The following is a 14,692-nucleotide window of genomic DNA, read 5'->3' as shown; positions in this document are numbered from 1 at the left end:
TTTTTCCCTACTTTTATAAAACAATTTATTTGCAAACATTTATAAATCGATGGTTTAAAATGTAGCAATATAAATCACCATCATTCTTATCTGATTCCAATCCAGATATTAATTATAAAATCTACTCATACCATAAGAAACAAGAATCACCCAGAATGACACATCTCCATTAACCGGGAGCACGACGTATTCGAATACAATACGACTCTGCAGCGTCTGCCCAGCGTTACCCACACGATACCACAACTGGATCAGAGTCGAGATAACAGAACCATTCATTAGTCCCACTTACTACTAGTATCGCCCAGTGGGATATCGTCCGTCCTAGCAGTCGGGCACTCTCTCGGCCACAAGCAAGGCATAGTAGGTCGCTGCTTTCACGGGTGCCACCGTTGTGAGATCATGTCAACTTGGCCCACGGCCTCTTACACATGTCCACTCCTATATGCTCCTAGAGCCTCTAATAGTCGTTCATATAGTGGGACCACGTACTAGGTTAAGTCCGATTGCTCGGTCCTGTGGATGGGCACAAACTATATCACTTTCCATGGCATAAGAGGGTTTTTATCCTTATATCCGGGGAAGCAATTAAAATCATCACAACACATGCATATAATAAACACAGTAATACATGTCATAATATCCAGAACATCAACCTTCACCTGGTGTCACCTTCCACATCACTCAAGGCGAGTGATTTATATCAAAACAATATTTTATGCAACCCAATAGCGTCATCAAGTGACGACGGGCACAACAGATATATGTGTGTAGAAGTTTGGTGATATTATCCCCTACAATATTAATCTGAAGTATGCAAAGCTACACTAGGCTATCAAGGTGCAGGGTGTAGCAATTCAAAGTATTGGTTGTAATAACAAGTATATAGAAAGGCAGTAACTAATGTAACAATATTATTTGAAAGTAAGAATACGCCAAAATAACTTTGCAAATAAATAATGCATAAAATAACTAAGTGATTCTCTACATAGATCCTCAAGATGATCAAAGGATGGTTTCATGGCTTGCCTTGCACAGCGTGGTCTTCTGCTACTTCAACGTAGCCTTTGGGGTCCACGTCAGCTCCTGCGGGGTCGGCGACGACTTCGAGTCGATTTATCGCACACACACGAAATAACAGACCAAATACGCCTATAAACAAAATCTATAAATAAACGAAATAAATAAAATAAAGAAAAGGGAAAACTGGAGCTAGAAAAGATAGATTAGCGATTCAAAGGGAGTTTGAAAGGCTTCAAATAAACTTTAGGAATTTTTGGATGAATAGTAACCCTAGGTATAATTTAGGGTTATGCCTTCGGAATTTTGGATGGCGATGAAACTGTCGCCATTGAATTTAGAATGACTCTAGGAGTCGGATGATGGTTCCGGATTTTAAATCCGAAATTTATAGGTTAAGGAATTATTTAAATTGGAGAAAGCATTATTTAAATTTGTAGAAAAGGATAATTTTTGGATTTATTTTGGATAGAAAAAGAAATTAGGATGGACTCCAAATATTTTATTTTCTTTATCTCTTTTATTTATTTATTTCTTTTCTTTTTTTCTTTTCTTTTTTTCTTTTCTTTTTTTTTCTTCTCCTCCTTTTCTCTTTCCTCCTCCTTTCCACGTTCTGGCTTCGTCTCTCTTCTTTCGTTCGCAGGGAAGGAGGCCGACTGGTGGAGGGCGCCAGCAGCGGGAGGGGCCGGATCCGGCCAAGGGGACGGCGGATCCGCGACCCTGGGGTCCGGGCGACCTCGCCCCCATGGCGGCGGCGGCCGGCGGGCCTGGCGACGGCTACCGGCGGCAGGCGGCGGCGCTCCGGCAATCCCCGGCCCGGACGCGGCATCTAGGGAAGCTCAAGGGAAGGAGGTGGTGCTGCTGGCCGGGCGCGGGGTGGCGCAAAACGACGCAGCACCGTGCAACCGGCGGCGGCAGAACAGAGCAGTTGGGGCGGCAGCGGCGCCGGCGAAGTCCGGCGATGAACTCACCGGGCAAGGAGAGGGGAAAGGGTCATGAGGAGGTGGTGAACCCATTTTTACCGTCAATTTGGAGAGAGGTGCGTCGGTGGTGGCGAAATCGAAAGAGATGGTGTCGGTGGTGGGGGTGTGACCGACCGTTCTACGGCGTCGGTGGTGGCAGCTCCGGCGACGTGTCTCTGCTGGTTCAGTGAGGGGATGAGGGGAGGCAAGAGCTTGCTTCCTCGAGGGGTGGCGGCTGGAGAAGAAAGAGAGCAGAGGCGGTAGCAAGAAGAGGCGGTGGAGAGGTGATGGATGACGACGAACTCGACTTGAGGCGGTTCCGGTTACGTCGGTACTGAGGAACGCGTTCGACGACGACGCGTGGCGATGGAGCTGCTGCGTGGTCGCTGCGTCGGCAAGGCGGCGACGGCAGTGCTACGTCGGAAGGGAGAGAGCGAAATGGCTGGTTGGGATAGATGGACGGCTGGATTGTATGAATACACAAAGCGGCGCTTCGCGCGAGATCAGCGACAAATCGGAACGAACGAACTCGGGCAAATTTTTGTTTGAGATGAATTTAGAAGATTTGTGATATTTGGATGAAATATAAATATCTGAGATTTCGATTCGGACTATTTTGAGCGAAGGTGGTATTGTTCTGAATTTTTTTTTTGGCGCCGGTTTGATATCGGGTGTTAACAGGAAAAATTAAATTAATGGTTGATATGGGAGTAACAGCAACTCACGAAAAGATAAAAGAAAGGGATAGAAGAGTTTAGAAGTTCCAAAACGACAACGAAGAACGAAACATTTTTAAAAAAACAATTTTGCAAAAAAAATTTCCTGAAAAATCTAGTATGTTACATGGAAGGTTGTGTACTAGTATAGTAGTATATTAAAGATTGTCATGTAAGCTAGCTTTCTCAAAGTAATTGATTAGCATATATAACGTCATATTAGTCTAAACCAATATCTATCCATATATATTTGGAGAACGGAATCCTCTGACTTAAGTCAAAGGGGCTGACATGTGGCCCCATGGGCAGTGGGGCCCATATGTCATGGACCCATGTCTCTTACTTAAGTCATCAGAGAAACCGTGTCCATATTTAATTGTGAGGCATATAAAGTTTGCATGTTAACCACCGAAGAACAAACTGTGACGCTGTAGTATATAGTTATATACGGAATATAGTTAAATGTACAGAAAATGTGATATAAAAATTGCATATCAAATCCAATTACACTACCGAAACATATGAAAAATGAACTAAGATTCATATATTAAATCCAATTCATCTTAATTTGAAATCAAACCTCGTACAAAATTTCACGGAAAATCTCCATGTGCTTCATGTGAAAGAAACAAAAAAAAAAACGAAAGAGTTGTACCCTATGCATAGCTTAGCATGTTTAATTAGTTGTAGCCTTTCCAACTCATCTAATTAATAATTAATTAACTATTAATTAGAATTCAAGCCTCGAATCTAATCTCCAACTCGTCGTCCCCCTCGACCATGAGGAAATGCGACCCTCTGTCGATCACCTTCTCCCCGTCCTCCCTCGCCCTGCTCAGCTGCTCGCACGGGCTGATCTCCATCGTCACCTTCGCCTTCTCCCCGACCCTGACGTGCTGGCTCCTGAACGCGACCAGCTGCCTCGCCGGCCGCCCGCCTTTCGTGCTCGCCCACCGGACGAACATGAGCACCGAGTGCTTGCCGTCCATGGGCCCATGGTTTTGCACCTCCACGGTCACCGGGAACTTCAGCTGCTCGCACCGGTCGGCGCCGATCTCGTCGACGCGGTAGATGGTGTCGCCTTCCGGGGTAGATGTTGTCTTGATGCCAGCGAGTAGCTTCGTGTAGGATGACGGATTGCCGGCGCCGGAGACGAGGCGGCGGGAGAACTTGGAGTAGCTGAGGCCGTGGCCGAACTTGTAGACGGCCTTGCCCTGGTAGAAGCGGTAGCTCCGGCCGGGGTAGCCGGTGGCCGGGTCGGCGCGCATCCGCATGTCTGTCATGGGGATCTTGGTGTACTCCTCCGGGTACCACGTCACCGGCAGCCTGCCGCCGGGGTTGTGGTCACCGAAGAGCACCTGGGCGATGGCTTGCCCGCCGGCCTGGCCGGGGTAGCCGGCCCACAGGATGGCACCGATCTTGGGGTTGTTCTGCGCGAACGTGACGTCCACCGGGCCGCCGGTGAGGAGGATGAGGATCACCGGCCGCTTCGCCGCGCTGGCGACGGCGGTGATGAGGCTCTGCTGCTTCCCGGGGAGCAGCAGGCTCGTCCTGTCGAGCCCTTCCTGCTCCTGCTTCTGGCTGAGCCCCATGACCAGGAAGACGTAGTCCGCCGACTTGGCCAGCGCGGTCGCCTGGTCCGTGGCGGCGACGTCGCAGGCCGCCGAGTTGCAGCCGGCGACGAACTTGACGTTCTTGACGTACTTCTGTATCCCCTGCAGCGGCGTGGTGGTCTCGCACGGCAGGCCGTAGTAGTTGCCGAGGAGGGCGAGGATGTCGTTGGCGTTGTGGCCGATCACGGCGGCGGAGGCGACGGCCGCCGCGCGGAGCGGGAGCAGGCGGGCCTCGTTCTTGAGCAGCACGACGCCGCGCTTGGCGGCCTCGAGGGCGAGCGCCCTGTGCGCCGGCGTGCAGACGTCGGCGGCGCCGAGGCGGCCGTACACCTTGTTGGCCCTCGGGTCGCCGTCGAAGTGGCCGAGCCGCATCCGGATGGCGAAGAGGCTCGTCAGCGCCTTGTCGACCTCCTTCTCCGTCAGCTTCCCCTTCTGGATCGCCGCCGCCACGTGCTTCTGCACGTACGTGCCGCAGTTGATGTCCAGCCCTGAAAAAAATGAAAACCATACCACATCATACATGTCCAAATCAAAAACTATAGGTGTCCAACATCATACTTGCCCATTGGGCCATGTATATCAAAAACTTCCATTAATTAGTTCGCATGTGCTCGACGACCGTGGTACGTACGTACTCACCGGCCTTGAGGGCGACGGCGACGGCGTCCTCCGGCGTCCTCGTGTAGTGCTCCGACATGTGCAGGATGGCGACGGCGTCGCAGTCTGATGCCGTGTACCTAGGTCACCCAAAACAAGCGAAAGCAGCACACATACATTAACCTCCACGCTAGCTAGCCGGCGATCTCGAACAGATGAGAGGTTGCTGCTCACTCACTCACCCATTCAGCTTCCATTCGCCGCGGACGGTCTTGGTGAGGAGGTCGGAGCTGGCGCAGGCGGGGACGCCATTGATGAGGGTGTAGGCACACATGACGCAGCTGGCCTTGCCGTCGACGACGCAGCTGCGGAAGGGCGGGTTGAAGGTGTCGGCCAGGTCCTGCGCCGTGACCCGGGCGTTGAAGTTGTAGCGGGAGACGCCCTTCCACTCCTCGATGTCGTAGGCGGTGATGTGCTTGCAGCAGGCGGAGGCCTGGAGGAGGCTCGCCGACGACGAGTTGGTCCCCTGCAGGCCCCTCACGAAGGCGGCGCCGTACTTGCTCGCCGTGGCGGGGTCCTCGCCGGGGGTCTCCTGGCCGCGGCCCCACCGCGGGTCCCTGAAGATGTTCACGTTGGGGGACCACATCGTCAGCCCCTCCGCCTGCCCCAGGTTGTAGAATGCCCGGGCCTCTTTGCCGATCACCTGCATTTACAGTGCACCAATTTTAGTACATCGATTAGTTGAGGAGGAGTGTAAATTTATATCTTTTTTAAAAAATTTCCATTCATAAATGGCTGATTCTTAGAAATAACATAATTTCGTCACAGGAAGTGTAACATGGTGAAATTTGTTATTGCATTTGAACTAAAAGAACTGCAAAATGCCAATTTGATTTATTACCTAATTTGATGACATGGTAGGGGGGGGGGGGGCAGCTATGGAAAAAAGAACACTTGAAACAGATCGGCGTTCCATCCTTATCTTTTGCTCTTCTACTTATGATTATGAACTAAAATTTAAATTTTCAAATATTAAGTTATAGTTGATGTCATGGTTGTTTTGTTTCATCGTAATTTATTTTTTAAACTTTGCTTTTAGGTCGCTATGAAAATTTTATTTAAAAATTATTTTTCCTTTGTAATTATGTCTTTACCATTTCCTCTCTATAAAAAACGAAACAATAACCCATTCGATTACATATTAAAATATTAGTTTTGTTCTGCTACCATTTTTATTACTTGGTTCGCTTTAGCACATTCTAATATGGATCAGACGTACGTGGTCCACACTTCTTCTGTAATGGCAAGAGCGGCGCCGGCCGGCGGTCACCGTACCGCCGCCGCTCGCCGTCCGGTACGGTGAATGGCGACAAAAACTATGTACGTATACCTGGCCGATGCGGAACCAGAGGCCGTCGTCGAAGGCGGCGGCGGTGTGGAGCACCTGCGGGAAGCTGGTGGCGGAGCGCGCGGGGCCGTGGCCGAAGTGGAGGCCCTTCCCGGAGATGGCCAGCCCATGGAGCGCCTCCGACCACCACTTGTACGCCGGCACGCCCAGCCGCGGCACGCCGCCGGCCTGGTCCCCGAGCTGCGCCGCCTTCTCCGCCGTCGTCAGCCTCGTCACCAGGTCCGCTGCGCGCTGCTCGGCCGGCAGCGCCGCGTTGCAGAACGCGGCCTTCTGGACGGCCGCCGGCGCCGACGGTCCGCACGAGAACGGCGGGTTGCCGGCCGACGCCACCCCGGCCAGCACCGCCACCGCCAGCAGCAGCGCGCCGGCGCCGCCGCGCCTGGACATCAAGACCGCCATGGCTGGCTAGCGAACGACGTGGTGAGATCGAACGCGAGTGGGTTGAGTGAGTGAGCGAGCGCGCGGGCGCCAGCCTTAGTAGGCGACGACGGCCAATAGGAGCGATCCACGTGTCACCTGCTAAGACGAATTCCTCCTCCGATCTGAGGACATCTCCCGCGCGAGGCGCTCGTGCGTTGACACGTGGCGCCTGTAGATGTGTCGGGCAAGGTCTCTCAATATGATGGAACATGTGGATGCATGTTTGGCCTCCTTCAATTCGCAGCCTTTTAAAACCATTTTCAATTTGGGATTTGCTACACTTGTTTAGCGGCCGAATTCTTGGCCATCGGATGGTTCCAAGATTGATGATCTGCTAGAGGTGAGGATGAGAGTTGCTATCACGCATCGTCTTCTTCGTCACGCCACCCCGTCTTCTACCTCTACCTCTCTGCTTTGTCCCCAGCCTCCCTACCGACAGTTCCAGTAGGCCGGAGGCGAGGAAGATCTGCAGGTGAGGATGTATTGCTCTCTCCTATCTCTGTCTGTTCACTCCGCCCTCCCTATCCCTATCTGTTCTGTCCTTGGCCACCTTGCCGGTGGATTCAGCCAGCCATATGCGAGTAAGATCCTCCAGCAGTAAGGATGCGAGGTATCTGTTGCGTACCCTCTTCTCCATCTCTCCACTCCTTCATCTTCCTCTCCCCTCTCTGCTATGTCCCCAATGGATACGTCCATCTGGAGCCAAGGTGAGGACAAAGCAAAATGTCACCATATTTTCATGGTAATGCTATATGTGTTAGTGTTAGTGAGTACATGTTTTGTCTTCGTAATTATATACTATGTTCTATATGTTTTAGTCACTACATATTATGTCGGGGGTTGGATAATTCTTTGTTCTGTACGTTATTGGTACTGGGTTTGTGAAAGAATGTGATTTGAATTTGCAGGTGTTTGTGAGATTGTAATTTCTGAAGTTGTTTACTATTCTGCCAATCTTATAGTTTCAGAGTGTCGAAACTTATGTTTATTGCTGACATCATACCCAGTTCAGTTTTGATATATCTCATTGTATAAAAGGCCATACTAAAATCTTATAAGTAGTATTATGGGAGTACATGTTTTCTGTAACAACTGTTAGTTAGAAAAGCTAGCATCTAGACTATTATCTAGTGTGATAAATACGTGAAGGCGAGTCCGAACATTTTCTTTGGTTACATGGTCTGGTGCTAATGCAAGACCATTATGCGCATACTTTGATTTGGCAGGCTGGGTCCTTGGCAAGGTAAATGACAAATCCTCAGTCCAATTTTCAGGTATGCATTTCTTCAGACTGAATTTAATTCTGTTCCCTTGAGTTTCTTCAACAAGGTGCAAACAATAGCAGTTCAAAGGTTGCAGTTGAGATTCTGAAGCCCAAACTCAAGGTTCAATAGAACAATGGCTGTTTTTACATGTAATATTGTATTTTGTAGTTTTGTTAGCAATGAAGACAAATTGAAGGTACATATACGAGGTATTTGTGTCCTTCTAGTCCGAAAGAAACTCAATTGGTTTTTTTTTTACAATTTTAGTTAACATAGTATATGAAGTTAGGAGTAGGATTCACAAAGGATGCCATTTTTTATAATTTTAGCTAGAATGGCATTTTAGTTGTGTTACATTTGTTGGATGAGATCCTTACCTTAAGCACAGTTCGCTTGAATTTGACAGTGCATGCCAATTTTTAATTTTTGTTTCTATCTGTACTCTTGAAGAGATCAAGCAGAGTCAAGTACGAAAGAAATTTGCTTACCCTTGGGTCACTTGTTATTAAGGAGAACTCAAATTTGTCTAAAGGAGATTTTCCTGACTCTTAGCAGAAGATTGTTCTGTCATGAACTAGCCATATGGTAGAGTTTTGTATTCAGAATGATTAGTTTTGTTAGAAGGTTTACTTTTGTAGTCTTCAAATGAGCAACATATCATGAAATTTACTAATATCAAGACTATTGGGTTTTGTTAGCACCGAGTAATTAGTTTTCTTAGCCTTACTAATTGCACTTGGTTTTGTTTTGTTTTTTGTTTTTTTTTGTGTTTGTCATCAATTTGTTGGCAATAGGTATTAGTTTTGTCAGTTTTTTTTTAAATGGTAGCACCTTATTAGTTGATATATGTCCTCTTTTTAATTTTCTTTTTTGTGTCCCAAGCTACACACGTGTTGTGCATTGTAATTAGTTTTGTTATTAGATTGCTAGTTTGGTTTTGTTAGCACCATGGTTCCAAACAAAGCATGCAAAGCCGAGAATTTGTGCAAACAAAGTTGACAAGAGCGCGCGACGCACACGCAGTGGCAGCAGGAGGATACGCAATAGTCTAGTTTGACAGATGGAGACACGTGTATTACCGTACGGTCAAAAAAATCCTGCTGAAAGCACAAATTATCTCAGCCGGCTGGTGTATAGACAGTCCCTTCAAATTTTGGTGCTACCAAAATTTGATAGGTAACAAGCTGAATCTATAATTGCCAACACAACATTACCAAATTTTGGCAATTTCAAAATAATTCTAGTCACAAGACTTGCACCAAAATTTTGTAAGACATTGAACTAAACATACCACCCAACCTTACATTTTCTATTTAAAATTTGGCAATACCAAAGTATAGTAAGTTATTTTCTTTTGGCAACGAAAGGACCAAGCCGTTCGTTTCTACCACCTTTGATTATGAACCCGCCGCCGTCTATGATGAGTTTGTCTTGCAAATGAGTAGTATGTACATTTCCCATTTGTATGTGTTGTGTTTCTTGTCATCAACGTCGAGGAATTTCAAATCCATATAACTGATAATTCGTTTAGTTTTTTTTATTTGACGTCGTTAACTTTTATATCTATGTTTTATAGTTTATCTTACCCATAACTTTTACACAAATATGCAAAATTATAAGTTATGTTTGTAAGTCTTTTGTAATAAATCAAAGCACGGTAAAATAATAAATAATTGTGTAAATTTTTAAAATGAGACAGCTTGTCAAACACAATCTAAAAATCAATGTCTTTAAATAAAATAAAGATGGAGAGGATACGATGGCACTGTACCGTAATCATGTTTGTACTTTATAGTTTTCTTCAGCGTGTAAATTATTTAATCATGAGTCTTATCGACAAGGCCGGCTGAGGATGGAGGGGCGATCACCTTAGGCCCCACCCGGAAGGGGCATAGAGGGTAGACAGAAAACTCGTGGCTCGTTAGCTCGCTTGATTCGTGACAAATACGGTTTAGCTCGACTCGATTCGTTTCATTTTTCTAACGAGCCGAGTTAGCATTTTAGCTCGTTAGAGATAACGAGCCAGCTCGTGAGTTGCTCGTGAGCCTAATGAGTTAGACCAAAGACACAAGATTCACCGGTGTTCATTGATTTTACCCTGCAATGCATGTGTTTAGTACTTTATAGGTTCACCATGTGATTTGTTGGTTCAAATTTTAATATTTAAATACAATTTTATATGATTTGCATGTTTGAAATAAAAATTTGCTTGTATAACCTATTAAAAAATTATTTAGGTTAACTTTTATGCATGATTCACGAACCAAACAAGCTAGCTCGAGCTTTATAACGAGCCGAGCCGTACTGGGTTTTTAGCTCGTTATGATAACGAGCCGAGCCGAGCCAGCTCGTTATCTTAATGAGCTGGACCGAGCCGAGCCGAGCCGAGCCGAGCTGTCTTGTTATCCATCCCTAGGGGCATAGCCAAATTAATATTTATATGCCAACGTGGTTTGATTTTGTATCTATTCTTTCTAAGAAAATTTAGATGATTAATCAACTTATCAAACTAATATACGATGATGATCTATTGGTTAAGATAAGTAGCTCTAGCATTTTTTTGTTAGCTTCTTTGTTGGATCCAAAATTTAAATTATGAAACTTATGTTAGAGTTGATCATAAGGTGTTCTCATTGTAGTTACCTTTTCTAATATTGTCTTTCAGATCACTATGAACACAAATAAAAAATATGTAAATCATAATTTTTTTATTCAATTCTTTTTTTATTTATTTTCTTTATTGGAAGTTTCAATTTAATGTCAACTTTATTTATTAAAACATAGAGCTGAGACTATATTGCAAGTTAATACTTGGCTTATTGTTAACACTAAAATTTGGTAAGTTTCCGTATTGGATTCGGATATGGAAAGGTGGAATCGCTGATAGAAATTTTATCTGGAAGAGTTCGAATCCGACAGGGAATCGTGAAGACCAAGGTTTGGCGTCGTAAATTTATCTATTAATTAGAGTGAGTTAGGATTTTATTTTATCTCTAAGAGATTAGAGTCCGATCGAAACTTGTGTGTTTTAGGAGTTTGAGATAGAGTCCGCATAGGACTAGTTTGTTATTTCTTTTTATCTACTGAGAGTTGTATGTCGTGTCCAACACGACTTAGCCTCAACCCGAGAGTATAAATATGTATGCCCGGGGTCATTGTTTTTCATCTACACATCAATTAGATCAACTTCTTTCGGCGCATCATCACCCTCTTCCGAGGTTTCAACTCCGGCGGAACTTGGCACCTGACGCGGGGCTACATCGTCTCGATCTCCAGCGGAGGGGTAAGTCCATCGTTCCGCCGGGCCACGGTAATCGTTCGGCTAGATTAGAACTGTCTCGCTTCAGTCTGATCTTCTAATCTAGTTGCGCGATTGCTATTTATCGTATCAATTTCAACTTAGATCACTTTCGTGTTTTGAGTTGATCTGGTCGACCACTTTGGGCGATCTATGTGGGTTTGATATTTGCCGTTTGACATATTCAATCTAGTACTGTCTCAGTTAGATCCGATCTAGTAGATTGCGTTTGTCGGATGATTTATATCAGACCGATGTATTTTGCTCATTGTTTTATCGGAGTACCAGCCGATAAGTTACTAGTCATCGGCTCATTGGCTTAATAGCAATCTAGATCTGTTTAATATCTATCCTGAAATTGGTAGTGAAATTGCTAGGTTTAATCTTGAACTGTCTCGGTTGGGTCCGATCTTCTATGATTATTCTTAGTAATCTGGACTATGTATTTTATAGATCTTGGTTGTTTGTCCGCCGTCTATAGCCGATGATTTTTGCCAATCTATATACTCATCATATTTACATCAATAGAGTAGTCAATTGCTTTACTACATTTTTTCTGTACCAATCGGCTTGATTTAGTTAGATCAGCAGTTATTTATATTGTATCTGCTTATGAGGGTTACATGCTAATTAGTTTTGGCCGATCGTAACATACGATTCATTGTTTATTCCAAGTAATTCGTCGGTTTATTTATTAGCTTTATCGATCTTTATGTTTTCTATAATCATATTGTGCTCGACTACATACTGTCTTGGTTAAGTCCAATCTCTGTACGTCTAGTTCGATCTGGTTATAGGAGCTCGCCTGATCGACTGAGATTAATAAGTAATTTGACGGATTACATTGGTTTAATATTTTTTAACTATATTTCTATTGGGTCTCTAGCCGATCCAAGCTCTTTACGGCCGATCGTTTACCCTATCGGCTAACCGTTGCAACACCAATGTCGATCAGCTCGATATTTATTCACCTATCGGCTTGTTCTATTATTAATCTTGTCGGTTACAGAATCAAACTGACTGGCACGCCCGCGCATCATTCTAAGAATTTAGGTCCTGCACTGGAGTTGTTTAAGATTGTCTCCCAGGCCTTCATGTGTGACACGTCAGATCATATTTTTGACGTCAACACTTATCATGGTGGTGATGTTTATTAATTATCACTTTAGAGATAAATGATTATACAATATATATTATAGGTAAAAAATATTTAGCCTAGAGAGCCTATGACATGAGTTTGCATAGGGCACTTAAAATTATATAATCGGCCATACTTATCGAAAGTCTGGTTGCCTAAGCTATATTCTCTATCTAATTATTCTCAACTTTTTTCTCGGTTTTTTCACATGCTTTCCAAAATAAACGGTGTGTTATTTGCAAAATGTTTATACATAAAAGTTTATCAACTTATATTTTTAAAGCATACATTTAAACTTTGTAGTATTTTATTCTATTGTTTATAACATCAAATAGCTATAATAAAATAAGATGATTTTTTACCACTAATCTCTAAGAGAACGTAGCCCTAGTAGTAGTTCTGTAAATCAGAGGTGTTATCGAAAGATTTTGCATTTGTTTTGAAATGATATTATAGAGAAAATCAAAAAAACACGTAAGTCTAACAAATACTATTGATGAGTACGAGTTCTAAGAAATGTCATTGTACAAACAAATTTGTCTAAGAAATACATCACCGTCAGGGTTATATCATTTTTGCCGTTAAATACACTCTTCACACTATAGAGGAGAAATATTGACAGAACCCTAACGACGGTGACATTTCTTAGATATATTCATTTGTATGATGATATTTCTTAGAATTAAGTGTTTGTCAATGGTATTTGTTATATTTTCTCAATATTTATAAGTTAAATCATTTTATTTGGACTTTTATTTTATGCCAGACTGGTAGCATCTCTCCATGGTTTTGACTGCTGCTTGGTTCTCTTGTTGACTTGGCACAAATGAAAATACCGCAATTTAAGGTGATTAAAAAACAAAAGGTATATTTGCAAATGAAAACTAATTTGTAAATAAAACTTTTATATACGTTTTCTTGACGATCTAAAAGCCAAGGCTGAAAAATAAACTTTGATAAAAAAATAAAATCAACCCTAAGTTAAGGCTCAAAAAATTTAGATTTTACATAAGCAAAAGCGAAAAAATACGGGTGTAACAATAGTCTAGAATGTGCTCTCACAGGCGCGGCAGGTCAACCATATCATCCAGTTGTTCTATAAATACCGCGCTTGGTCGTTGTTGTTCCTGGTTCCATTTTTAGCCCCTGTATATATTGCCATGACTGTTATGGCGGTGTTTTCTTTTTCAAATGAATGCTTATCTAATTTTTATATCAAAAATTTACTCTATAAATGTAAGGTGATGAACTTCTATATAAAAATTTATTGTAAAAAAATAAACCGTTTAGTCCAGCAGATGAACAATCTGGCTAAAAAAGAACATATGTGCTATGTCGTGTTAACCTTCTGCTGCTTCTATTGGATTGGCGTGAAGCTTTGTGTGATGTGTTCGTTAAAAAAAGGCAATTACAAATTTACCACTGATTTGAACTGTTATTACAAATTTGTTACTTAAAAAATAGAAAAAGCCACTAAAATTGTCATCCTAGTGGCGTTAGCACGAGTTACTAAAATATATTATATATAATCTAAAATTTTAATATACGTTTGGTTTGACAAATAGGGAATAATGAAAGCTGGTATTTATAATACTCCCTCACTATTTTTTATATCAGAGCGCTGAATTTGAATCCTCGTTTAATCGTTCGTATTTTCAAAGTTTTTGTGTAAACATAGAATATTATACGTTATTCTTATGGTCCTTTTACTAATAAGGAATCAAATTGATAAATAAATATTTATATATTTATATATATCAACATGAATGGTCAACCGTAGACCTCTAAATCAATGTCGTTAAATAAAATAAACCATATATTTAATTAAATGATGTATAATTTATATATATATATATAATCTAATATTTGTATATACGATCGGGTTGACAATATAAAGTACCGAGAGATATTTTTCACACGGTGGTATTTATAATACTCGAATATATCAACACGAATGAATCAACATATCAAATTGAAAAGAGCAAGGATAAAATAATTTTTTTAATATATATGTATATATATTATTTAAATTATAAATATGTGTGTCTTTAGATTGACACATAGGTAATTCCCGATGCTATTTTTTGATACGGTAGAATTTGTACTACTCTGTTCGGTTTTTAGGTGCTATCACTCGGATCTGTGATTGACTGCTTATATTTTTCAAATTTTATTGCAAATATATAATATTATAAGCCATTCATAAAATAAATAAACAACTTGTTTGGATTCAAATTAAATTATTTATTTAACAT

The 14,692-nt window shown here is 42.8% G+C and overlaps 1 protein-coding gene across 1 annotated transcript; it reads right to left on the bottom strand.

The window, feature by feature from the left end:
• Window positions 1-3,194: 3,194 nt before the first annotated feature.
• LOC102722924 (probable beta-D-xylosidase 7) lies at window positions 3,195-6,754 on the bottom strand. The gene is made up of 4 exons (XM_040528647.1): window positions 6,299-6,754; window positions 5,151-5,611; window positions 4,951-5,048; window positions 3,195-4,799 (listed from the first exon to the last, which is right to left on the bottom strand). Exons 1-4 carry the CDS (start codon window positions 6,713-6,715, stop codon window positions 3,436-3,438), a joined length of 2,340 nt encoding a protein of 779 aa, XP_040384581.1. The 5' UTR covers window positions 6,716-6,754; the 3' UTR covers window positions 3,195-3,435.
• Window positions 6,755-14,692: the final 7,938 nt, after the last annotated feature.

This window comes from Oryza brachyantha, chromosome 11 (assembly GCF_000231095.2).
Source record: "Oryza brachyantha chromosome 11, ObraRS2, whole genome shotgun sequence".
In the NCBI taxonomy this organism is placed as follows: Eukaryota; Viridiplantae; Streptophyta; class Magnoliopsida; order Poales; family Poaceae; genus Oryza; species Oryza brachyantha.
Note: the sequence above shows the minus strand (reverse complement) of the source record. Positions and strands in the feature narration are given on the sequence as shown.